At 40.2% G+C, this 26,085-nt stretch overlaps 1 protein-coding gene across 1 annotated transcript in view; it reads right to left on the bottom strand.

Moving 5' to 3' along the window:
- The window catches only part of LOC146681673 (FERM and PDZ domain-containing protein 4-like), a 75,167-nt gene that overhangs the window by 5,142 nt on the left and 43,940 nt on the right, over nt 1-26,085 (bottom strand). The window contains exons 4-15 of the mRNA XM_085448107.1: nt 24,978-25,080; nt 23,204-23,249; nt 18,448-18,552; nt 18,119-18,226; nt 15,865-15,996; nt 13,849-13,968; nt 13,184-13,320; nt 10,430-10,556; nt 7,620-7,709; nt 7,329-7,511; nt 7,058-7,196; nt 1,091-2,065 (exon numbers count right to left, since the gene is read on the bottom strand). Coding sequence (XP_085304233.1) covers nt 1,091-2,065; nt 7,058-7,196; nt 7,329-7,511; nt 7,620-7,709; nt 10,430-10,556; nt 13,184-13,320; nt 13,849-13,968; nt 15,865-15,996; nt 18,119-18,226; nt 18,448-18,552; nt 23,204-23,249; nt 24,978-25,080 — 2,265 coding nt within the window. The remainder of the gene's footprint in view (nt 1-1,090; nt 2,066-7,057; nt 7,197-7,328; nt 7,512-7,619; nt 7,710-10,429; nt 10,557-13,183; nt 13,321-13,848; nt 13,969-15,864; nt 15,997-18,118; nt 18,227-18,447; nt 18,553-23,203; nt 23,250-24,977; nt 25,081-26,085) is intronic.

Raw genomic sequence — 26,085 nt, 5'->3', positions numbered from 1 at the left:
TCCCCTTTGGAAGTAGTCCTGAGCACTGTAGATCATATGAGTCATCACATGAGCTGAGGTATGAAAAAGGGCATGAGTATCATCACATGGGGTTATGGGTGAAACCACTGCAAGACCTTGCCCCAATCCATCATGTGGCCTATGGAGATCACTGAGGCAACATATTGGGGTCGCTGAAGGTTGACACTCCATCATTTTTAAGAACTAATGAAACTGTCCAGTTGTCTTCTTTTTCAAGCTCTCAAGACTACTATGCCCTAGATGACTGGGAACCTAGAAAGACATAACTAGATATTTGTTTTTGCCAACTGGTTAGGGAATATGCATTTTTCCTTAGTGACAGGTGGATGCCAAGAGGTCATTGATCAGTCTTTAGGCTTGCGTGACTAGTACTTTAGCAATAATTTTCTCAGAGACTGCCATTAACTTCCAGCCGCTCCTTGTGACCAGTTGAGAATATAAACTTTTTCCTCATAATCGGTGGTTTTCAGAGGGTTGGACCAGTCTTTAGACCTTTGCGACTGTCTTACATGCTTGATCCCACAGTGTCATCATGGTTGTCACACATCCAAAATGGTGGGCAAGTTAATGTCACGTGGTCACTTGTCTGCAAAACCTTAATTAGCAAATGTGTAGCCAGCAGTTGAAACTGAGCTAAAACGGAAGATGAACATATGAAACTTTTAGCAACAAGTAATAGTTACACTTTTGAAAGTATCAGTAAACATAATTAACAGCTTAAATGGATGTTGAAGGTTAGGGTGGAACTGTAACTAAAACTAGTGGATTAATGTTTGAATTACTCCACTAGTTGCTACTCAATGTTGACCAAGCTAGTAGTTATGGTTAATGATTGAGGCAGTTTACAGACCATAGCTGCTAAATATGTAATTGTTAAGACTAAATTGTAAGCTGAAAGCAATTCAGATCTAGTTTAAAATGAGTTTAAAGTCCATTTGACAGAGCTAGGGAGGGAGAATTTAAGACAAAGAAAAGTTGGTAACCACTGGCTCAGTCAAGTTAAAGTGCTGTAAAATCAGTGCTAAATAAAGGCATCAACATTACTTTGCTGCATTAGTATTCAACAGACCTGGATTGTTACCGCTGGGTGGTGGCGGTGGTGGAGGCTTCTGTTCAGAGACAGAGAGAGCTTGCAGCGCTTGCAGTGTATTTATGACCGCATTTTCCAGTCCTCTCTCCCCTCCCCTGCTCCCTTCCCCCTCCCCATGCGTTGGAATGGCATCGATTAGTGAAACCGGAATATCGTCATTTTCACGTGTGCTTAGAGGCCTTCCCTCGGGTGCAACGTCCTCATCCAAACTGTCGCGAAAGCCTGGTGGTGGTGCTGCGATCGCAAGGTTGAGTGTCTGCAGCAGGGTGTCGTCTTCATCATCGTCAACACCATCATCGCCCTCGGGAGGAGGCAGCGACGTCAGGTCGATAATGTCGTCCGTAGAACCGGAAAGTGTGAGAAAGGTAGCTTTGCCGGCTGCTGTGGGTAGGCCCTCCCCTTGGATACCATCATGTGTCTCATCACCCACTGGCGTCCCCCCAGTGGAATCTTCTTCACAAGAATCCTCGTCTGGATCGCTTGTATTGCCACGATAAACTAGTTCCCTTAGCTCCTCACTACTTTCCTCGCTTATGATGTTACTATAGACGTGCTGAAATGGCTCTCTGTCCTGTTGCTGAAAGTATGTGTTGTTGTGCAAGTAGGGCGGTCCGTAGTTGGGTACCTCCGGGCTCTCTAACAGTCTTTCATAGCGTAAGTTCTTAAATTTATTGAGGGGTGGGTTCCCCTCAAAAATAAATGACACTTTGGCGCTCCGAGGTGAGTCTTGAGTTTTGTGTCTGGTAGCTGGAGGCAGAGGAGGGGGCAACGGACTCCTTCGGTTCTCAAGGTCTCTGTCAGGGTTTGGTGGTTCGTGGAAGTAAGGAGAAATGCTGTTTTCCCTTTGCCCATTGTCTGAGTACTCAGAGCCTCTGCTGTAGATCTCTACTTGACCAGGCTCCTCATTGTCCCCAAAAGATGTGCTGTAAGGCCACTCCAGGACACGTTCCTGACCTGCAAGGAACACAAGATTTTATCGCTTTACCTGTTTTGTATTTGATTTTGATTCAACTTTAAAGACCTGTTTCAGTTAAGCACTCTATTTCAAAGCAGGGTTTATGCAGCACTGTAAAACGTCAATTTTTAAATGTGTGACCTCGCAACAAGTTTTCATAGTTTCATGTGGAGTATTTTTCCAGACCATCAACATCTACTACTCAAGTGAAACTTTAGATATCCACCAATTTGTCCTAAACAGATGGCTTGTAATCCATATTATGTCACATACACACAGACAGGGCTGGGCCATATCATACCATACCATATCCTATTCACGGTAATACCGGTATAATGTTAGGCGATAAGAAAATGAAATATCGCAATGGAATATGGTTAAAACGCGCCTGCGCAGTGCCTTTGTTTTCAGACGCACATGGCAGAAAAAGCATGGCGGCAACGGAGAATGGTAAATGGCCTGTATTTATATAGCGCTTTACTAGTCCCTAAGGACCCCAAAGCGCTTTACATATCCAGTCATCCACCCATTCACACACACATTCACACACTGGTGATGGTAAGCTACATTGTAGCCACAGCCACCCTGGGGCGCACTGACAGAGGCGAGGCTGCCGGACACTGGCGCCACCGGGCCCTCTGACCACCACCAGTAGGCAACAGGTGAAGTGTCTTGCCCAAGGACACAACGACCGAGACTGTCCAAGAGAACCGGCAACCTTCCGATTACAAGGCGAACTCCCAACTCTTGAGCCACGATCGCTCAGAATGGGAAGGACAGAAGCGGTTTGTTGAACGAAACAGATGAACCAGGATTGGTTTGTTAAAATGGTGCAACTTCAGTGGTGTGGAACTGGTTTGGCTTTCGTCCATTAGATACACACCAAAGCACAATTTTTGGTAGCGCATGCAAGCGGGCCGTTGTTATCAGTGTTGGTACTAACGCGTTATTAAGTAACGCGTTACAGTAACTACGTTATTATTGTGGTAACGAGCACGGTAACTAGTTATTATGCCAAAACCAGGAACGCGTTACTCGTTACTGGGATTTAGATAGGGTCGTTACTCGTTACTTCGTGTGGTGGCTATCGCGGAGCTTCCACAGATTCAGTAACATTAGCAAGTGGTGGAGGCCAGCAGGTGGATGAAGGAAAGGGGACGCAGAAGGAAAAGAGACCCGAGGCGGCCGCCGGTCCAAGTGTGAACTGAACTTCAGGTAAGAAGTTATGACCTGCAGTCTATCTGGGTCAGATATAAACCAAGTTTAGGTGGAGTTTATTTTCGTTATTCTGACTTTTTCCGTACTGCGTGCTAGCTAGCATGACGGAGTTTCTATACAGCTGGGTGGGTGCTATGAAGTTAATGATGTTGAACTTTATTTTGTTCATAAGTTATTAGAGTTGCCAACCGTCCCGTCTGGTATTCAGAGAAAATATTACGCGTTTCGTATTGAGGTGAAAAGGAACAGTTTGTCCCGTAATTCAGCTACAATGAAAAAGGCACAAAGCTGGAGTTATTCTGTGTCTTTGCTGCACAGCTGCCTCTTCTTTCATTCTCCCCCTCCCTCTCCCGTTTCTACTTCAATCATGAAAACTGATCAATGATCAGCTGATCGTCTTTTCTCTCTTGTTTGTTTATCGCTCACTTTGCGCCGAAAGAGGAAACCAGCGGATGTCGCGCTAAACAACAGCAGCACGTTTAAGCTTGATCAGCTGTTGTTAGAATTTATTTAATATTAATTTCTAGTATCAGCTGATGTTTGCTGGAGCAACAGCTGCACAAAAGCTGCTGGTCATGATATGGTTTGGTTATCTGGTGAGAGGGAAACATGAAGATGAAACCAGGAGATGTCCTTACTGAATCATGAGAGCTGAACAGGTGATGGAGAAACAGGTTTACCTTTTAGGTGACATGAATGAGTTGAAGGGAAGTTATGAACTGTTTCTGAGAGACAAATAACCCCAGGATCCTTTTTTAGGTAGCTGACAGCTGGTAACTGTGCAGGTGCGGATCTAGTGAAGTGTTGCCAGGGGGGCAGGTAGGGCATTAACGGGGAAAGGGGGGCACAAAGAAATACTTTTCTTTCTTATTCTCATTTAAAATGTCTAGCTTTTAAAAAATAATTATCTGAATCTTACAACAAACGATTGATAGATTGATGCATACAGTGGGGCAAAAAAGTATTTAGTCAGCCACCGATTGTGTTAGTTCCCCCACTTAAAATGATGACAGAGGTCAGTAATTTGCACCAGAGGTACACTTCAACTGTGAGAGACAGAATGTGAAAAAAAAATCCATGAATCCACATGGTAGGATTTGTAAAGAATTTATTCGTAAATTAGGGTGGAAAATAAGTATTTGGTCACCTCAAACAAGGAAAATCTCTGGCTCTCACAGACCTGTAACGTCTTCTGTAAGAAGCTTTTCTGTCCCCCACTCGTTACCTGTATGAATGGCACCTGTTTGAACTCATCATCTGTATAAAAGACACCTGTCCACAGCCTCAAACAGTCAGACTCCAAACTCCGCCATGGCCAAGACCAAAGAGCTTTCGAAGGACACCAGGAAAAGTATTGTAGACCTGCACCAGACTGGGAAGAGTGAATCTACAATAGGCAAGCAGCTTGGTGTGAAAAAATCAACTGTGGGAGCAATCATCAGAAAATGGAAGACATACAAGACCACTGATAATCTCCCTCGATCTGGGGCTCCACGCAAGATCTCATCCCGTGGGGTCAAAATGATCATGAGAACGGTGAGCAAAGATCCCAGAACCACACGGGGGGACCTGGTGAATGACCTGCAGAGAGCTGGGACCAAAGTAACAAAGGTCACCATCAGTAACACACTACAACGGCAGGGAATCAAATCCCGCAGTGCCAGACGTGTTCCGCTGCTGAAGCCAGTGCATGTCCAGGCCCGTCTGAAGTTTGCCAGAGAGCACATGGATGATACAGCAGAGGATTGGGAGAATGTCATGTGGTCAGATGAAACCAAAGTAGAACTTTTTGGTATAAACTCAACTCGTCGTGTTTGGAGGAAGAAGAATACTGAGTTGCATCCCAAGAACACCATACCTACTGTGAAGCATGGGGGTGGAAACATCATGCTATGGGGCTGTTTTTCTGCCAAGGGGACAGGACGACTGATCCGTGTTAAGGACAGAATGAATGGGGCCGTGTATCGTGAGCTTTTGAGCCAAAACCTCCTTCCATCAGTGAGAACTTTGAAGATGAAACGAGGCTGGGTCTTCCAACATGACAATGATCCAAAACACACCGCCCGGGCAACAAAGGAGTGGCTCCGTAAGAAGCATTTGAAAGTCCTGGAGTGGCCTAGCCAGTCTCCAGACCTCAACCCCATAGAAAATCTGTGGCGGGAGTTGAAAGTCCGTGTTTCTCGGCGACAGCCCCAAAACATCACTGCTCTCGAGAAGATCTGCATGGAGGAATGGGCCAAAATACCAGCTACTGTGTGTGCAAACCTGGTAAAGACCTATAGTAAACGTTTGACCTCTGTTATTGCCAACAAAGGTTATGTTACAAAGTATTGAGTTGTATTTTTGTTATTGACCAAATACTTATTTTCCACCCTGATTTACGAATAAATTCTTTACAAATCCTACCATGTGGATTCATGGATTTTTTTTTCACATTCTGTCTCTCACAGTTGAAGTGTACCTCTGGTGCAAATTACTGACCTCTGTCATCATTTTAGGTGGGGGAACTTGCACAATCGGTGGCTGACTAAATACTTTTTTGCCCCACTGTATATACCATCAAAACAGTGTACATCACTGTCACAACAGTGTTTATTTTCATTCAAAGGCTTTATGATTTTTCCTATAATGGTGGGCTGGTCTCTAGTCAAAATGCCCGGGACGATTTTTTTGTCCCAGTCCAGCTCTGTATGCAGCTCATCTGCAGTCTGGTGTTACCTACATCTTCCTATTCAGAAGGCAGAATTTCCGAGTTCTGAGTACAATCGAAAGCACCACGACTGCAGTTTTTGTGTTGGATGTAAAAGGCGCACATGATGCTGTGACGTAGGCTAGAATCATGGCAGCAGTCAATGACGGTCCAGGCGTGGGATTTCTCTCGTGGAAATATGCACATTATCTTTTCCTTTCTATTGGTAGGTGGCACAGTGCACTTGTGGCAAGTAAGCAAGCTAGAAGACTGGCAAAGTTATGGAAGCAACACATTAACAAGAGAATTCTGAGTAAAACCAAAGTTACTTTCCCTAGTAACTAGTTACTTTGAAAGTAACGAGTAACTTGAAGTAACTGAGTTACTTTTGAGAGAAGTAACTAGTAATGTAACTAAGTTACTATTTTAAAGTAACTTACCCAACACTGGTTGTTATTACCGTATTTTTCGGAAAATAAGTTGCTCTTAAAATCCTTTGATTTTCTGAAAAAATCGACAGTGCCCCTTATAATTCTTCTGTATGAATTCTGGTTGTACTTACTGACCTCGAACCGATTTGTGGTACACGGCGCTCAAAAATCTGTAAAAAAATGTTTTAGTACGACTTTGCTAAGCTACGAAGCCACACCGCTTGATGGATTGTCGGAGCATTACAGCTATCGTAGTCGGGAACCTTGCAGAGTGATACGTACTGTGCTTCAATATTACCGTATTGTGTGTGTATAACCTCATTTTTAAGTTTTGTGGATATTATCCATGGTTATGCTGAGGATACGTCGGCCAATTTCCACTGGAAATGCCTTTTGGCTAAACTGCCAGCAAGGAATTTGCATTTTCACTGTTAAATTTTTATGTAGCTTTAATGCACATTAAAAAACAGCTGCTTGCTTTTTTTGTTGTTGTTGTTTTTTTGCACTAATAAAGTTGCAGAGTTGCAAAGTATTGTGTCTAGTGTCAATTATATCGTCAGTTATAAAGTTATCGCAAATTTTCAAATATATATCGTGATAAATATTTTTGGCCATATTGCCCTGCCCTACACACAGACATGGATCATACTTACTAAGGTCATCCACTCCTGTGCTATTGCAGTGGGCCATGCTGAAAATAGATCTTCTCGAGTCCACTAGGAGGCGATAGTATCCTGCTGTTAGACAAGCCAGGTTCATTGCATCACTTGACTCCATGATCAGTGTGATGGGCTGTGAAAACAAAAAAGGGAGGATGTGCAGAAAAAAAATAGTTAAAGAAAACAACAGATGCTAAAATTAATGCAAGGCATTTTTGGGGTGGGGGGAGACTTGTTTTCAAAGACAGCTGTGCTCTGCTCTCACCCTGACGTCCAGAACATGCAGCTCCAGCCGGACATTGGTCTCATCCTCAGTGAGGATCTCAATGCGATTCACATGGCTGAAGTCAGCCAATAGGGCCACCAGGTTTGTGCGGGCATTGATGACGTGGCTGATGCCGTAACGTGGGCCCACTAACAGCGTCACCTCTGTCTGTTTCTCACCTTGCTACGGATTTCAAAACAAACAAACAAATTAAAATCAGCGAAAAGCTCAAGAAGAACTGACATTTACTCTCAAATTTTTCACAAGGCTTCCTGGATCAAATGGGCTTACCAACAGTATTGATTTGAACTCCCTCCCTCCAAAGAGTCTGAGTTCACTGAGGTACCTCAGGTAATGCACCTTGGCCTGCAAAGCGGTCAACTGTGCAGAGAGGAGCAAGGACATTAGTAAGAATCTGAAAAGGAAATAGCTTCCACCACAAGCAAATGCAATTTGTCTTCTAATGTCAGGATGTAAAGCACTCTCAAAACTATTTTGATCTGGCCCGCTGATTTTCCATTATATCCCATCATGTCATTTATATCTGATAAGGTTCCAAAGAGCTGCTCCACAGCAGTGCCACTCTTTACACCCTGCTTTTGTGGAGTTGTGCCTCTCCTGTGAGTGTGATTTAAACTCGAGATGCCAAACATTACAGCTGCTTTCATTTTACTCCAGTGTTCATTCATTCATGACCTGAGGTTTTATCCCTTCACTCTTAATTCCAAAGTGTAGTCCAGCAATATTTTACTGTGCAGTCAGCCTCACATAGAAAATGCTAATGGGAACGTCTGATCTCTGTGAATACATTTGATTAGCTAGTGCCAATCGAGCCGCTTGGCCTTATGCACATGGGCTGAAGCTTTGGTGTGTTTCAACTGATATACATTCATCACCTACAACATAAAGCTGCATTACTTTGATTAAACTGGACAATTAAACTGGAGTAATATCAGTTTGCCTGCTGATAATTGATGTCGCCAGCATTCAGGTTCTTTGCCCACTTCTGCTTTAGAGTGGCTCTTTGTATATTATGATGTATAGACGTGTTATAAATCAAATAAGCACAGGCACTGTGCCTGGCTTGGTGCTTTTTGAGACCCAGCCCATGTTTCAACATGCTCGGGAAGTTGTACATGAGCTTATGATGTGTTCTGGAGTGGAGAATGGGGGTCATTTGAAAAAAAAAAAAATCATGGTGGACATAGCCTTTGCACCTTACTGTTGGTTCTTGATGGATTAGGTCAAGGGTGGTAAACATATGACCCAGGGGCTAAAATCAGCCCAGCAAAGACTCCAATCCAGGCCACTGGATAGCTTTAGGAAAATTTTTGTATTTGCTTAATTGAAGTTTTAAAGCATTTCCTGCTGATAAAGGTGGCCCACATCACCATTCATATTACAACAAAGTACCAGGACCTTTTCTACAATTTTACACATTTAGTTATTGCACTTTAAGCCCAAAGCTGTCAGAGTGCTTTCATTTACTACAGCATTTCTTTATCATGTAGAAAAACTGAGACATGCTGTTAAAATTGTACTTTTTTAGTTAAACTTCTGGAAAATGGGAGTTTCAGTGGTCTCACCCACTTAAGATCACATTGGGCTCCATACAGCCCATCGTGTAAAATGAGTTTGACATCCCTGGATTAAATGACGGATCCAGACAGATGACGCACTATTCTTCTAGGTATTGCCTCACTTTGTGTTTAGATAATGACAGTTGGGCCTAAAACGTTAGCACAAAATGATCCCATAGCACAAGACAGCCATTAAATCCCCTTCCTATAGGAGTCAAAGGCTCAGGTTTTGCTTTGATTTGTCTGTCAGATGCAAATGGTTTCATTTATTAGTTTAGAAAACTGAGAATCTGACTCTAAATATGCATCATATTTCATAGCAAATAACAGAAATGAATGATCAAGAGCTCGGCTGCAATATGAGACTTGTTTTGTGGGGTCGTAAAATGGTATGAAATATGTGTATCCTCGAGGAGAAACTTGCGCATACATAATATTCAGTCGGAATGAATACATGTTTGGTGCTCCAGTGAGCATTTGTGGAGACTCGACTATGCATGTGAGATCAGCTGTGAGCATTAGGGATATATGTTCATCGCAATAAATGAAAATTTCCATCAGTGCAATGCTGTGGTTCATCCATGTGTTTTTAATTGAATACATTTAGCTTTTGTTATTTATAGAAATGAGCTACAGCATGGCCTAGTTCAGTGTAACTTAAATGCTGCACACTATGTGAGATTTGTCCATTCTATGTGTAGAAGAGAAGCCATAGCCTGATATGGGTTAGTATCGAAATCAGCTGATCTGCTGGGATTGTGGCTGAACTTGAGCTGGTGGTCTGTCTGAACTAATGCCATGCTCAATTTGCTGTTTCACAGCATTGTTTTGGAGCTTTTTTAGAATTTAAGAAATAATATCTACTTCCTACATCATGCATCAAATACAACATGTCCAGAGTTGATTTACGCAGCGAGGCTCAGAAATGTGAGCCCATGGCCTATCCCATGACTCTATGGGACATTAAAGTCCGCAAGAACTCACAAACAAGTGCCGATGGCTTACCATGAATACACTCTATCTAACTCTGATTCACTAACAGAATTTGCATGACAGCTGATTGTAAATCACTGGGTGCCGCTGAAACTCTTGCAAGGGTCGGCTGCTGATTTGTACTTGTCAAAGTTAATATGGGTGCTGGAGAATGAGAAGACTGGCAGCTGCTTGCATCATTGAAACAGTTTTTGTTTGTTTGTTTGTTTTTTTAAAAAGCTAAAAAGTTCAGCCCAAGTTTGATTAGCTTCCCCTGACTGGAACATGTGTGCGCTTTTAAATTTAAATATCTTATTATGCATAAAGTTTGACAATCCATTGTTATTCACATTAGCATTCAAGGTCTAGCTTGACAAAGGGTCTTAGGTTGACAAGGGTGAGAACCTTTACAAGGTGGAGTATGGCAGCGATGCTATTTTAGGATATTGCGTCAGAAAACGGAGAGGCAGTGTGTTTGCGTGCATGTGTGTGTGTCAGAGTGTGTCAGCTTATTAACAAGGGCAAGGAAAGACAAAGAGAGCTGGTTACTTTTTTCCCTGGAGGCACGAGGTTCTGGTTGGTTTTGAGGATGTGTGTCAGAGCCTTCTTGACGTTTTTCTCCTTCATGCTGGACAGCACAGCAGGAGGCAGAAACAGTGACAAACCCCACTCTTTTCTGTCGAGAGAAGATTGATTTCAGCATAAAGCAGCCCTTAGAAAAAAAAATCCTTCCACAGTGGTTAAAAAACAGCTACAAATTGGGAGGGAAGCTGTTAGTAACAACAAAACGATGAATTGACTTTCAGGTGGACAGCTTTGTCAAAGGGGAAAGTGTTTCCTCAACAGGACCTTAAAAATGTGAGAGAGCTATATGCGCTGAGACCCTAATATTTACAGTGCTTTACTCAGTGCTGGAGGACAAGTTAAATAAGGGCAGCCAGGTGGATTCCCTTACTTACACTGGGACTGCACAGAAACAGATGTGTCAACATTATATTGCCATATAAAAGTACAATAACAGCATTTTCTTGTAACTCTCAATTGATTAAAAAACAAACAAACATCCTGACTGTTTGCTAAAGTCATGCTTCTTCTAAAGGTGACCGGTTATGCTCATTTACAACTCTATTTTTTTGTACTTAGACTCTACAAGGGTAGCTTTGCATATTTCATAATTCGAAGTACTCTTCATTTTTCTCATACTGAGCCACTGTCTCCTGTTTTAGCTCCTCTCCCTTTAATAATAATAATAATAATAATAATAATAATAATAATAATAATAATGATAATAATAATAATAATGGATTGGATTTATATGGCGCTTTTCAAGGCACCTAAAGTGCTTTACAATGCCACTATTCATTCACTCTCACATTCACACACTGGTGGCCTTTAAGGCCACCCTGCCTCTAACCCAGGTTTCTCTTAATTGGCTTTCTAATTGATGGGTGGGGCTTCCTTAAAACATTCATATTAGGGATATCCACACTGAGTGACATTAAATAAAGTGTGAAACAGAGTGAAAGGGCATATAAAATCCAGCCGCAACCTGACTTCAGCCCATTTGGGCAATATGATGATTTTATTATTTAATCCTTTGGCCATCTTTAATATGAGCATCCACCACTAAAAATAACGGTTTAACTGTTGTCAAAAAACAGGAAATTTACCATTTAAAAAGGTGTCTTTAGTGTTAAAATTTGTCTACGTGGGTAGTAGTTACAGTAGTTACTCCATGTAACCCCGCCTCTTCGAGTACTGAGCACTGATTTCTTTTACCTTTGCTTGTGTCGGGTGACTAAACTTTATTCTATCGTGGTTCCTTTGGCACTCCTTACCTGTGCCTCTGGATGCATCATCATCCTACTATTACAATGTATGTATGTATAATCGTTCCCAGACCTCCCAGAACTGGCTCAATCTTGATTAAACTTGGCCTAAAAACTACTTTGGGTACCAAGATTCATAAATGGTAAATGGCATGTATTTGTATAGCACTTTACTAGTCCCTAAGTACTCCAAAGCGCTTTACACAACCAGTCATTCACCCATTGATGATGGCAAGCTACATTGTAGCCACAGCCACCCTGGGACGCACTGACAGAGGTGAGGCTGCCGGACACTGGCGCCACCAGGCCCTCTGACCACCACCAGTAGGCAACAGGTGAAGTGTCTTGCCCAAGGACACAACGACCGAGACTGTCCAAGCCAGGGCTCAAACCGGCAACCTTCCGATTACAAGGCGAACTCCCAACTCTTGAGCCACGATCGCCCCATAACATCAACATGGTGATTGATTAAAGTATTTATCTCACATAAAAAGTAACTGTTTCTGTTTATCTGTATTTGGATATAGAAGTTACATGATTAGGGCAGGTTCAAGAATCTATGCCATTTTCAGGTATGCATTTAGCAGTCATTTAGTAGTAATTAAGCTCTTACGGTTTTATGGGTAGATCATGCAACAGAAAAGATATCTATAACAATCAACATAAATAGCTGACAATATTGGTTGTACCACATACACAATGGGGTATGACTACTATTAAGTTACATCTTCCTATTGTATTTCTAATGGGTCCAAATTGTTGGTAATTGAATGGACTTCGATTACAATTCTCAACTGTAACTGTATCAGGTTTTTACAAGATAACTTTTTTAGAGCAAAACTTGCATCAATGGTGATTATTAATGCTGATCACTTAATCACTGATGACGATTTAGAGGTGGGTTAATATCTCAACACTGAACTGCAGAATACTGAAAAAAACATAATTTAAGAAACTAGAAAATATTACCTTTTAAATTCAAGTCTCTTCATTATAGGCGAACATTTTCTAACCCTACACAGTGTGCTCACTGCTAGTCATATATTCATGTACAAAGATTATTCGAAAATATTTTTGTATTATTTGGAGTTTTATTTTACCCGTATCATATTCAAACTAATAATCAGCCATGAGTTTTGATGTAAGCACATCTGAGAATGCCATAAATTTTCTCAAGTTGCCATTAACAACAGTCTGACAGTGTCAGCAAACTATTCAAGGAAACATTTCTTTCTGTTATGTGATTTTTTTTGTTTAGCCAGAAAGATGCATTCATCCAAGAAGGGAACAAGGGCAACGAATTCGAATAATGCCAGATAAACTTTTGCAAAACCATCAGAAAACTTTTAGAAAAAAAACTGTTATTTATTATTAATGATGAGCTGCAGCCTGTACAAGAGTTTTACATTTACAGACATGTTAAGAGTGTCAAAAACACACTCGTACCCACAGCTGCATTTACATGCACACTTACTGGATGTATTTCAGGGAGACCTTCTGACTCTGTCTGGTTGTCATGGTGAGGATGTACATCTGCAATGCAGCCAATCGCAGCGCAGCATCATACTTGAGCTCCTGGCCAAACCGCTCTAAGACCACATCGTTACAACTCTGCAGCAAAGGAGAAAGTTACGTAAGAGTCCTTAAGTTTTTTGGGGCTTGTGAAGCGCATTTCATCTCTACAAAGAGCTATTCGAGCACCAGCGCATCCCCACTGAGCTGTAATAAGTTGTTCACAACCTCTGTGGCTAGAGATCCCTTCAAAGGGATGCGCTGTAGCTTCCAGTCCCAGATGAAGGACTCGGAAACACAAAATAGTGAACTCTGACAGAAAGAAAAAAAAGATGATTAACTTGGCTTCTCTCAGGCTATTTCACTTGACTAATTATCAAAGGAATCCTCAGGAAGCAATTTATTATTTCAGAGGGAAGTAGTTCATACAACAGTTGATATAAAGACTTTATTTGCAAATGAGGATTTTTGTCTTCAAAGGATTAATTCTCCACAAAACTAAGTAAGTCTGTAGATCATGAAAAATAATTTCCAAACCATCTGGCAGCAGAGGATTTGGATGTATTTATATTTAACAGTCGACAAGTCTCACCTCGTGCTCATGCTGCTACTGTTGCCACCGCTCACCTGAACATAGAGGTATTCAAACGCAACAGCGTCTCTCCGCAGCAGCTCCACTGGGTCCCTGGGAACAAAGCTGATTCTAAAGAAACACTTCATCTTGTCACAGCCGGGTCTCTGAGTCACCTGGGGTTGAAAAGCACAGACAAAGAGAAGTGTGAACATGTGAAAACACAGTAAACAAGCTATGTGTAAGTATATGCAGAAACTCAAGTTGTTCAAAAGTTCATGTTGGATCATTACGAGCTTTGAGAGTCATCGTACCAATCACTATCAGAGGTCATGTGGGGTTTTTCAGTAAGTGCAACACCCTAAATCATGTCCCATTTTATTGCCTTTTTTTTCTTTTACATGGGACAAAGATGAACATCATCCTTTAATTAAAAAAAAGACTTGAAGCTAGTTTGATTTAATAAGACTGGCTTCACGTCTTATTAAATAAGATCATAAACCCAAGAAGAAAAGTCTTATTGTTGTATTCATTCAAGTGAGAAGAAGGGTCATTTTTAAAAGGAGATTCAAAGGGTCAATCATTGGTTTCTAGGCCTGTGTGACTGGGGCCTAAGCTGCTCAAATATTCTTTCAATTTCAAAGAGAAGTAGTGAAAAAGTAGGATGACACTCCAATTAAGTCTACTTCCCGGATTTTGGGAATGCACGGACGTCCTGTTATCTTAGTGTTTGTATATGTATGTAGGTATGGGTGGGCCAATCTGAAGCAAGCCTTTCACAGACATCATCACACATACATTACTAAGATCTATATGTTCTTAAAAAAGAGTTATCATGAATCTCAGTCCTTTTGATTTTTAGTTTATTTCATCATCATAACCGAGTGAATGTTATGTTACTTTCCATATGATTCAAATGTCCTACTTATGTCACCTGTTCAAAACTTCACATTTACTAAAATTTGTATTTGCGATTAAATTTTTGTTCGAGTCACTACTAAATACAGAACGTAAAAAAATGGCATTTGTGTCTATGTAAAAAACTAACTCAAACTAATTCAAAGAAATGAAGTTAATAAATAGTTATATGAGAAAATAAGTTAATAATTAATAATGACTGCATGTCAGCTTAAAAGCTCAGGTTCATTTTGTGACAACCTATAGGGTAGTTAACTAGTTTTTACCAGGCGTCGTATTTTAAAAACCAATTAAACTAAATAAACTCTGAAAAATAACCACTTATTATGGGTGTCAAACCAGTGCAAAATCAAACTGCCAAAAATGTGAATCTTCAAGTAAAAGTCTTAAATTTATGAATACATTTATGACCAGTGGTGAACATATATAGCACTGGCTGCAGAAACATTAGTAATGGTACAAAAGCAACGACAGCAGCAGCGGCACTGTTTTGTTTTGTATATTCATAGCCATATTAGTTGTATTAAGACCACTTTGCAACCTAAAGACATGCTTGTGCAATCCAGCAGCAGTAACCTAGAAAAACCTCACTTTGCTTGCTGTGGTTGTTCATGCATTTGCTTCCATCCTCCATTCAAGACAAAACCACAAGACTGGCATCATCTTTTAAATATTGATCATATTTTGTAAATTATTTAATATTGCGTCGTGTAGAAAGGGCAAGAGTTTTTTTTTTCTTTTAATCTATACACTTCAAGAGTTACCAGCTTCCTCAAACACACCTGTCCTCAGTAGTGACACTCGGGTGTATTACAGTATAGAGAATGGTTTTCAGACTCTCAAAGAGTCTTCAGCCATTGTGTGTGCCACGTGCAGAGCTCTTCACATCTGAACTGTGTGGCATGAATATTAATATTGTCCTCCTGTGATGAACCCTATTAGAATATACTGGGCACTGTGTATGTGTGTGTGGTTGTGTAGGTGTAATGTGAGCTGTCGCCACTGCTGTGCAAGTGCTGATAAATGACACTGGGGTCTAAATGCTGCTTGAATACTGAGCAGGAATGTGTGTGTGTGTGTGTGTGCCAGTTGTTGTGTGTGAAAGACAGAAAAGAAGGCAAAGAAAGTGAAAAGAACAAGGCAACATCCCCGACCTGAGTAAGCATCTCCTGTTCGTGCAGGAGAAGCAGTTTACTCTCAGAGCCTTCGGTCCTCTGTTCCAACACCAGGGAGAAGTGCTCGATGCATTTGATTGACAGCTTCTCTTGCAGGGTCAGGATAACTTCCTGAAAGAATAATAGAAAAACTCACAATAACAGATTTTAACTGTTCTTGAAAACCTTCCTTAGGATACCTTTAAAATAAAAAAGACTTTTAAGCACACTTAAAAGGGACCTATTACGGTTATTTCCAACTTAATATTTTAAGTCTAGGGTTCTACTGAAGCTTTTTATTCTTCATTGGCTATCAAAAAAGCCTACTGCTCTTATACTGGGACTCTCATGGGCTTCACCCATGACAGTCAAACATAAGGCATGAGGGCCATAATCGGCCAGACAAAGACAGCAGTCCAACCCACTGGACTGTATTGCAAAATATGACAAAGGTGATCAAAGGTGTTCATAAATGTTGGACTTTTAATTGTGTTTTCATATGTTTTACACATACTATTGAATTTGCACTTCTTTTTCTTATATTATATTTCAGAATTTAAATGTGTTGTTAAACTTCTTCACACTGACAGAAAGAGAGGTTTCACTAATTTGGCGAGTCTGAAATATGTCTTTTTTTTTATCATCCTTCCCTTCAGGACAAATATCTTCCGATTTGCTGCCTGTTTGTGAGAGTCAGCCAATCAGACAATTTAAAGCAATTTAAAGGGTGAGGGTTCCACTCATACCCAAAACTATGTCTTATTGAGATTACTTTCTATGACATCATACATAGCCAAAAGAAGAAAAACAGTCTTAAACTGAGTGATGAAGAAAAGTCTGTAGAAAACTCTTCAACCTTCAGTAATTCTGTTATAGATTTATTGCCTTGCCTGGGTTTATTGTCCTGTTGCATGACCCAATTTGGCCAAGCTTTAGCTTTTGAACAGATACATATTTGACTCTAAAATACTTTGGTAGACAGAGACGTTCATGGCTGACTCAGTGACTGCAAGATACCCAGGTCCTGTAGTTCCAAAACAAGCCCAAATCATCACCACTCCACCACCGTGCTTGATAGTTGGTATGAGGTGTTTGTGCTGATGTGTTATGTTTGATTTCCACCAGACATGATGCTGTGCATTATGGTAAACATCTCCATTTTGGTCTCATCTGTCCGAAGGAAATTGCTGTTGAAGTCTTGTGCATGGTGAATCATTGCAAGGCCTGACTCTGGAGTGAATATATAGAAGTGCTCATACTTGGTGATGATTAGCATCTGATCAGCAACACTTATGCTGCTAATTACCCTCTTAATTCCTTAACATATTCTGCACTGGATTACAATATAAGCATGTCTAAGTGTTTAAGTAGGTCATGACTACAGTTCCATGCAGGGAAGATATGATGGCATTACGCCTGAATTTTATGCAAAACTGTTATTTTTCCTGTGTTTGTAACATAAACTAAATGACAGAAGCAACAAAGCGGTGTGGAGTGCAGGATAACTTATTCTGGTGGTAACTTTATATAAAAAGGTCAAAGCATGTTTTAGTAAGTAAGGTGTCTTGCTTCCAGCAGGCCTGTCACTCATCTGATTGCTGCTTGCTTTTGGAGCTTTGGTAGTAACACATTTGCATGAGGTGTACCTCAACAGCAGCAGTTCAAACAGTAGCAGTGTGCAGCGATCAAATAGGTGAGCTCAGGTTAAAAGAAAATGTAGCAGCTGTGACTGAGTTCATCAAAGAATCGTCCACTTTGACCAGGTGCAGCACCTCATTCTGATCCCGAAAATCTCTTTAGTCAGTAAATGCTGTCTCCTATTCACTGTCTACCCCAACTTGATCATTTGGCATCACCTGGCAGCTTTATTCTACTGGTCATTTCTGTCCCACCCACTGGAGAGCGGTGAATAAGAAAGATAAAAGGCAATTTCTGTCCAGGTTAGGATGACATCCTTTGCTGTGAGGTTGAGAGAAAAGAAAGTCATTATGCCTCTTGCTTTCTGAATTCGCTCTGGGAGTTTCAGAGGATCATAGCTGAATAAGAATTAACAAGTCAAAAAATGAGAATACGCTCTTTGTCGCCTTGACTGAATAACTAAAGAGCTCAAACAAATGGAAGTGAATTTCACAGTCCGCGCGTGTGTTAAGACTCACTAATTTGGACTCTTGATAACATCCCCCTACTGTAATTACAAATGCAGCAGAAGCTGCTTATTTCATGACGTAAGCCTTAAGTTGTTGCACACGCATACCTTGATGGAGGTACTACAGTCAAAGCGAAAGGACTTTGTCTGCCCGTTCTCCAGGTAGACCTTTAGGACATTTGGCATGAACAGAAGAGAGTTGTCCTTCATCGGGTTCTGCAAAGGAGGGACAGGATTAGTCTTTTCATTCTGTGCACGTGCCGTGGGTTCAATACATGGAAGGAATTCATAAAAGTGCCATGTCGTAACTCATTTATGTGACTGTCTTACATCCATTGAAATCGCTGTCTAAAGTGGAAACCAGCTGGCATTGCCTATATAGGTCATACAAGCTCGTGTGTATGCGCGAGTGCATGTGTTTGTGTGGGAGAACTGACCGGAACCTGGCCGTTTATAATGACCTCCTCAGCAAAGCGTACTTTGACCGGATTGGACTTGAGCATGGCTTTTTTGGCTGCACTGATGAACGCTGATTTAGGGGACTAGGAGGCAAGCGTCCAAAAAGTGATAGAGAGAAAGCAAGCAAGAGAGGAGAGGAAGGGAAGAAAGAGACAAACAGATGGAGAGAAAGAGATCAACAGGAAAATCGATGTTCAAACAAACAAAAAAAACTGTTTTCAGTCCCAGTTTATGGACTATAAGAGCTATGTTTGACTCTTCCCCCCCCCCCCCAAAATCAATCAAAAACAGCACTTTTACAGCAGACTCTTCATACTTTATTTAGCAGAAATGTAACCCAGGAGGAAATTCTGAAGTGTTAGGAAATACAGGATCATCACTTCCACTCCTTTAAACGATTAAACTTAAACTCCTTTGTTCGTGACAGTAACAAATGCCATGAAAACACTGACATCATAACCTTTCTGTTGCATTCCACCTAGAGCACATTTCCTCCAGTGGAAGGAGGAGGACATGTTTTCTTTAAAGAGAAAGAAATGGTGCAGCTGTTAGGAGCTACAGGGAGTGCAGAATTATTAGGCAAATGAGTATTTTGTCCACATCATCCTCTTCATGCATGTTGTCTTACTCCAAGCTGTATAGGCTCGAAAGCCTACTACCAATTAAGCATATTAGGTGATGTGCATCTCTGTAATGAGAAGGGGTGTGGTCTAATGACATCAACACCCTATATCAGGTGTGCATAATTATTAGGCAACTTCCTTTCCTTTGGCAAAATGGGTCAAAAGAAGGACTTGACAGGCTCAGAAAAGTCAAAAATAGTGAGATATCTTGCAGAGGGATGCAGCAGTCTCAAAATTGCAAAGCTTCTGAAGCGTGATCATCGAACAATCAAGCTTTTCATTCAAAATAGTCAACAGGGTCGCAAGAAGCGTGTGGAAAAACCAAGGCGCAAAATAACTGCCCATGAACTGAGAAAAGTCAAGCGTGCAGCTGCCAAGATGCCACTTGCCACCAGTTTGGCCATATTTCAGAGCTGCAACATCACTGGAGTGCCCAAAAGCACAAGGTGTGCAATACTCAGAGACATGGCCAAGGTAAGAAAGGCTGAAAGACGACCACCACTGAACAAGACACACAAGCTGAAACGTCAAGACTGGGCCAAGAAATATCTCAAGATTGATTTTTCTAAGGTTTTATGGACTGATGAAATGAGAGTGAGTCTTGATGGGCCAGATGGATGGGCCCGTGGCTGGATTGGTAAAGGGCAGAGAGCTCCAGTCCGACTCAGACGCCAGCAAGGTGGAGGTGGAGTACTGGTTTGGGCTGGTATCATCAAAGATGAGCTTGTGGGGCCTTTTCGGGTTGAGGATGGAGTCAAGCTCAACTCCCAGTCCTACTGCCAGTTTCTGGAAGACACCTTCTTCAAGCAGTGGTACAGGAAGAAGTCTGCATCCTTCAAGAAAAACATGATTTTCATGCAGGACAATGCTCCATCACACGCGTCCAAGTACTCCACAGCGTGGCTGGCAAGAAAGGGTATAAAAGAAGAAAAACTAATGACATGGCCTCCTTGTTCACCTGATCTGAACCCCATTGAGAACCTGTGGTCCATCATCAAATGTGAGATTTACAAGGAGGGAAAACAGTACACCTCTCTGAACAGTGTCTGGGAGGCTGTGGTTGCTGCTGCACGCAATGTTGATGGTGAACAGATCAAAACACTGACAGAATCCATGGATGGCAGGCTTTTGAGTGTCCTTGCAAAGAAAGGTGGCTATATTGGTCGCTGATTTGTTTTTGTTTCGTTTTTGAATGTCAGAAATGTATATTTGTGAATGTGGAGATGTTATATTGGTTTCACTGGTAAAAATAAATAATTGAAATGGGTATATATTTGTTTTTTGTTAAGTTGCCTAATAATTATGCACAGTAATAGTCACCTGCACACACAGATATCCCCCTAAAATAGCTAAAACTAAAAACAAACTAAAAACTACTTCCAAAAACATTCATACACTGTATTTACAGGACTTTTTCTCTATAGTGGCTGAAAGCTGAAGTTTATTCTTGCCATTAGGTAGTGGAATTAAAAAACTATGGGCCAGATTTACTGTTTTAAAAAAGTTGCACTAAACCCAGGTGCAGTCCCAGCACACCAAAAAACAAAACAAAACAAAAAAAACCCACGTTAAATAGCAGTAAATTATTCTCTAAATGATTTAGATCTTGAAAGAGAAACTCCCAGAAATACACATAGAACAGGGTAAGTTGCAAAAATCTCGCACAAAAATTTGATTTTCTTCCACAAGTCTCACTTTTATTTCCTCTTGGAAGACTCCTGAACTTTATAGGCCTACTTAACTGCTAGCTTGTAAGCTGTTAGCTTGCAGAGCGACTCCTCTTCTCTACTTGGTTATAAAATACTACCATTTTGTCAATGCTAGTGACACTTTAGACAACTAAAAACACATCTTTTTAGAATTTACATTTTGTTAACTTTTGTCTGTTTTTGCTTTATACTCTGTCATTCCTTGTGAAGCACTTTGTGATCTTTTTTGTAAATACCAGCAACTTTTTTTAGTACCAAAGCCCAGTTTGTGCTGGTGCAAGACATTTGTAAATGTGGCCCTAAGCAATCACAGACAAATGGGATGACTTCATTTTCTGATTATGCTGAGGTAACACACTGGAAACCTCTACTGTTAAAGACAAGGTTTGACTGACCTGGGGCCAGAAGAAAAAAGCACATCAGGCTAGTTCGCTTGTCATTCCTGTTTGAGTCAGTGATGCTGTTTCTACCAATGACAATTAAAATAAATTGCTTTAAAGGGAACAAAGCCCTTCTGGAAAAAGTCTAGAAGGCGGTAGTCAGTACTTGAGCCATGATAATTTCTTTATAGTTTGCTTCCAACAACTAAGGTGGTCTTGGGCAATAGTTCTCCAGGCTTTCTCAAAGTCTATCAAAGTTTGTCTTTGGACATTTTCAGAGGAATGTTTTTCTTGATTTGCTTTTAAGCTACGTAACACTGACCTATGAATCACTGAAGAAACACTTAACTCAAAGTATGAAACAATGCTGTGTCTACATGTATCAGACAACTTGCCAGAAAGAGCATATCTGGGTGTCCTAAAAGAATTGAGGGTGTGTTAAAGAAGAAAGTTGCTCATACCAAATAGTGACTTTGTAACTCGTTAGACAAAAACTATACTTGCATTCATGACAGCGCATGTTTGAATAAACTGGTGCAGGATCATTCAGTCTCAAAAATGTTATGGTACAAAGTCTGATTATATATAATATCTGCTGTGAACTTTTAGCTTCATATATCAGATAGTTTCCATGATATATTCTTTTGGAAAAAATGGTCAGAATCTGTGATGGTAGAATCTTTTTTTTTCTGTAATACAACTTGTTATATTTGCTCAATTCATGAACTCCAAGCATGAAAGTTGAATGACACATTTTTTTCTTTCATATTTTAACCAGCTGATGCGTAAACATTTCTATCTATCTGTTTCAAGTTCCATTTTCTGACTCATTTTGTTGGTAAGAAAGAAAGAATTTTCAGGCTTTTATGTTTTATATTCACTGCTTATATTCATATTTAAGCAGTGCCTCAGATTTCAATGTGCAAAAAAGAAGAAAAAGTCCTGAAAGTGTGTTACCGGACCATACTTCAAAAATATCTTAAAAAGTATAAAGATTTCCTACCATGAAATTTGTATGCACATTAGAGACAGAAGGTTTGGTTGATTTGAGACAGAATGACCCTGCATCAAAAGAAATGATGGGTGGCTCAAGACTTTTGCACAGTATTGCCGATTTTAGGCATTTTTCTGCATTCATTCCAATTAATTGAAGACTATCTTCTGAGCAACTCTTCTATGCCCTTGGCTGAATTGTAGCCAATTTTGGTAAAATTGGATGAATAAGAAATAGAATGGCTCTCTTAATTTGGCTCTGCACACACACAGTGGGCAGCAGAGAGACCTTCATGGGGAAAAGAGCCAATAACAGCCAATCTTCTCTCCCGGTACCATCCAACATTGCGTTGTTTTGCATAGCAACAACACATCTGAATCAGGAACACACTAAAGTAGCACTTAAATTACTCATAATCATACTGTAATGGGTGTTTATAATTATATACAGGAGCTGGTTTCACTGTGTTGTCGTTTCACTGTTGATTTTGGTCTCTTTATGTAATTTGTTGTCAGCAATAAAAATATTGTATATCACTATCACCTTATTGTTTAAACGCAGGTGAGTTTTAGAGGCCTGCAGAAGGATGTCTTGTGTGATTTTAAATATTTTTTTTATTTGGTTGAACAAAGTAAACAAAAAGTCCTTCAAAAATAAAATGCAGAAACCACATTTCATGTTCTACTATTACATATACAGTGTGTATATATATATATATATATATATATATATTTATATATATGAAAACAATAAAAAAATTTAACACATGATAAAGTAACACATTTTTAAAATACGAATGTATTCATATATATAAATATATATATATATATATATATATATATATATTTATATATATGAAAACAATAAAAAAATTTAACACATGATAAAGTAACACATTTTTAAAATACGAATGGATGGAAAAAGTGGTTTGTGTATGTGTCACCAAAAACAGAACATTTTTCTAGATTTATAAATCATCCCAACACATTTTGACAAATGTATCTGTATATATTGCGAGATCTACTCACAGGATAAGGTTGGACAACAGTCAACATGATGGATTCTTTGCAGCTCCTGGAACAAGAAGACAGAAAACCGTAAAGTCATCAAAATCATGAAAAAAGAAATAAACAACAACAAAAACCCAATGATTCCACTCAACAATAACGGCAAATAAACAACACGATCTTGATTAGCCTGGGTGAAATGGAATTGAACGCCTCGGGCAAACACTGCTTACAACAGACACAGTTAAAACCAAAAGCACACAGACACTCATTACTTTCCCCATTTAATTACAAAAAAAGGGGTTGTACTTCCTGTGAAGTGAAACACGATTTGTTTCGTTGCGCACTGTTTTCAATGAAAGAGCAAAAGGATTCTCATTTTTCTTGTTATTTATTCAGAATATGTTGGGGTGACAAGCAGAACTGAGTTAACTAACTACTGAGCAGGCGAGTGGAAAGCATCGCTAACACTTGGAAATAAACTTCATAATTTTAAAAGCAAATGAATGATTATGACTTTCGTTTCACTAATGTTGTTGTGTTTTTGTAATTAACTTTTTAGTTTTTTCAACCTGCCATTTAAAGGGACCCTAAACACTTTACCTGGAGCTTATTTATCTTTTTGTTTCAATTACTTTTTTTGGGCAATCTAGTGCACAGATTGTTGCTTAATGTGACATTATGTTACGCTACTCTGTGTGACTCTGTCACATGTCTGCAGTATAAATTCTCCCATACTGTACTCACTTTATCCAACAATGTGATCTATCTATCTGTCTATGTACATATTGACATAAGACTGCACATTTGTTGACTGCACATCCATACCTCCATCTATACACTGGATTGAGATTTGGTGACTGTGGAGGCCATTTGAGTTTAATTAACTTGTTATCAGATACCAGTTTGAGATGATCTGACTTTTGTGACATGGTGCGTTATCCAGCTGGAAGCAGATGGGTGGTCATAACACAATGGACATGGTGAGCAACAGGCAATTTGTGGTCCTCAAATGGTACTAAGATACCCAAAGTTTGCCGAGAAAATAATCCCCACCCCATTAAACTACCAGCAGCAGCCTGAATATTTAACACAAACCCACATGGATCCATGCTTTCATGTTGTTTATGCTGAATTCTGACACTACAACCTGAATGTCACAGAAATTGAGATTTATTTTCCAATTTTGGTGATCTTGTACAGATTTCAGTTTCCTATTCTTAGCTGACACTGACTGGGGCCCGATGTGGTCTTCTGCTGCTGTAGCCCATCTACTTCAAGGTTCAACATGTTTTATGTTCAGAGACGCTCTTCTTAGAGCTGGAGTTACCGTTGCCTTCCTGTCAGCTCAAAGCAGCCTGGCCATATCCAGTGAGCTACAGAACTGTGGCTCACTGGATATTTAATCTTTTTTGGAGCTATTTTCCATACAAAGTGGCTGGTGAGACTATATACACTATTACCCTGGTTGATGCTCATATAAATTATTCAAAAAACATGAGCAATTTTTCAAACAGCAAGTCCCACATCGCAAAAAGTCATCCCAGTCTACTCTAAACACTGGTTTCAGACAATATTTTCTACTGGTGTATCTGTGTGATGTCAAATAGAGAAGTCATCCAATGAAAACCGCTCGAACTTTGGGCTCAACAGCCCCACCCACTGGCTGTTCAGACTTGTCATTTAAGAGGGGCGGCCAATCAGAAGAAGCAAGGGAAAGCAGCAGTGGATAAAGTGTGAGGGGGAAAAGTGTTCTCTAAATGTTATTTTTCACCAATCTGGATTTTGTATCTACCTGACGAGATCGATGACTCGTTCTCTAGGAGCCGAACTGACGGGTTCGTCGTTTATCATGATGATCTCATCACCTGGCAGCAGCTTCCCCTCTGATGGACCACCTACCAACATACAAACACACGCAAACAAGCAACAGCTGATCAAAGCGCTCCATGAAAGCAGCAGGCAGACAGATGTCGTCTAGCCAGCCAAAGATTACCTGCAAATAAAATCAAGAGTAATTACAGCTAAATTGACAAGGCGAATGAGTGTGTGTGTGATTTTTGCAGATGTGAAATATGCAGCTAATTTGCAAATACTTTGTTGTTTGTGCTCGTCTAGACACGTGTAATAGGTGTAAGCATTAATCTACTCTCTGCTAGCACATGCGTTTCCTTCCTTGGCCAACCATTGTAAATAGAATATTCATCAGTTCAATTGTCTGCTTAGGATTCAGCACTGATTGATTATTGAGATGCCTAATCACTGTCTGTGTCCGTGCAGCCAATGAAGCTGACACTTAATAAGGGTTTGTGAACTGTTTGTTTGGCAGCAATGTGGCAAGCTGCCAGTCAAATCAAAGTTTTAGTGGAAAATAGACTTCCAAACATGAATTTGTGTTCATGCTTTTTCTTGCCTGTGGCTGCTTACTTGAGGCAAACACAGCCCAACAGAGTGCACGGTTTCCTACAGCAGCAGCTATTTGATGTGCTGATCAGAACCAATCAGATGGGGAGAAAGAACTAACAAAATAAGTCAATCTGCACACTACACTAGCTTAGCTGGATGGCTCATTTTCCTATTTTGTTTCTAAGTTATATTATTGGCCTTCTTATCAAATCTTAGCAGAGGCAGATTTGCTTTCAGTAAGTAGTGACTCTGAGGACTACTCTCCTGGCTTTCCATCACTGGACTTCTGACTTTGCACTGTGAATGAAGTTTTTGTTGCTCTAAATGCTTTATTGTGATTTTATTTTTATATTCTTATTTATTATAATATTAAATCAATTATTTAGACCACTTTAAGCTGAGACAAGTGGTAAAATCCAATCAAAACTGACTCAAATATTCCAAAATAAAAAGACATATCGTATTGTCTCTGATTATTTGACAGGCATGCCGAAAAA

The sequence above is a fragment of the Copadichromis virginalis genome, linkage group LG23 (assembly GCF_057382275.1).
Source record: "Copadichromis virginalis isolate Kocher_CV1m ecotype Utaka linkage group LG23, C_Virginalis_male_GT1.1, whole genome shotgun sequence".
Taxonomy (NCBI): domain Eukaryota; kingdom Metazoa; phylum Chordata; class Actinopteri; order Cichliformes; family Cichlidae; genus Copadichromis; species Copadichromis virginalis.
Note: the sequence above shows the minus strand (reverse complement) of the source record. Positions and strands in the feature narration are given on the sequence as shown.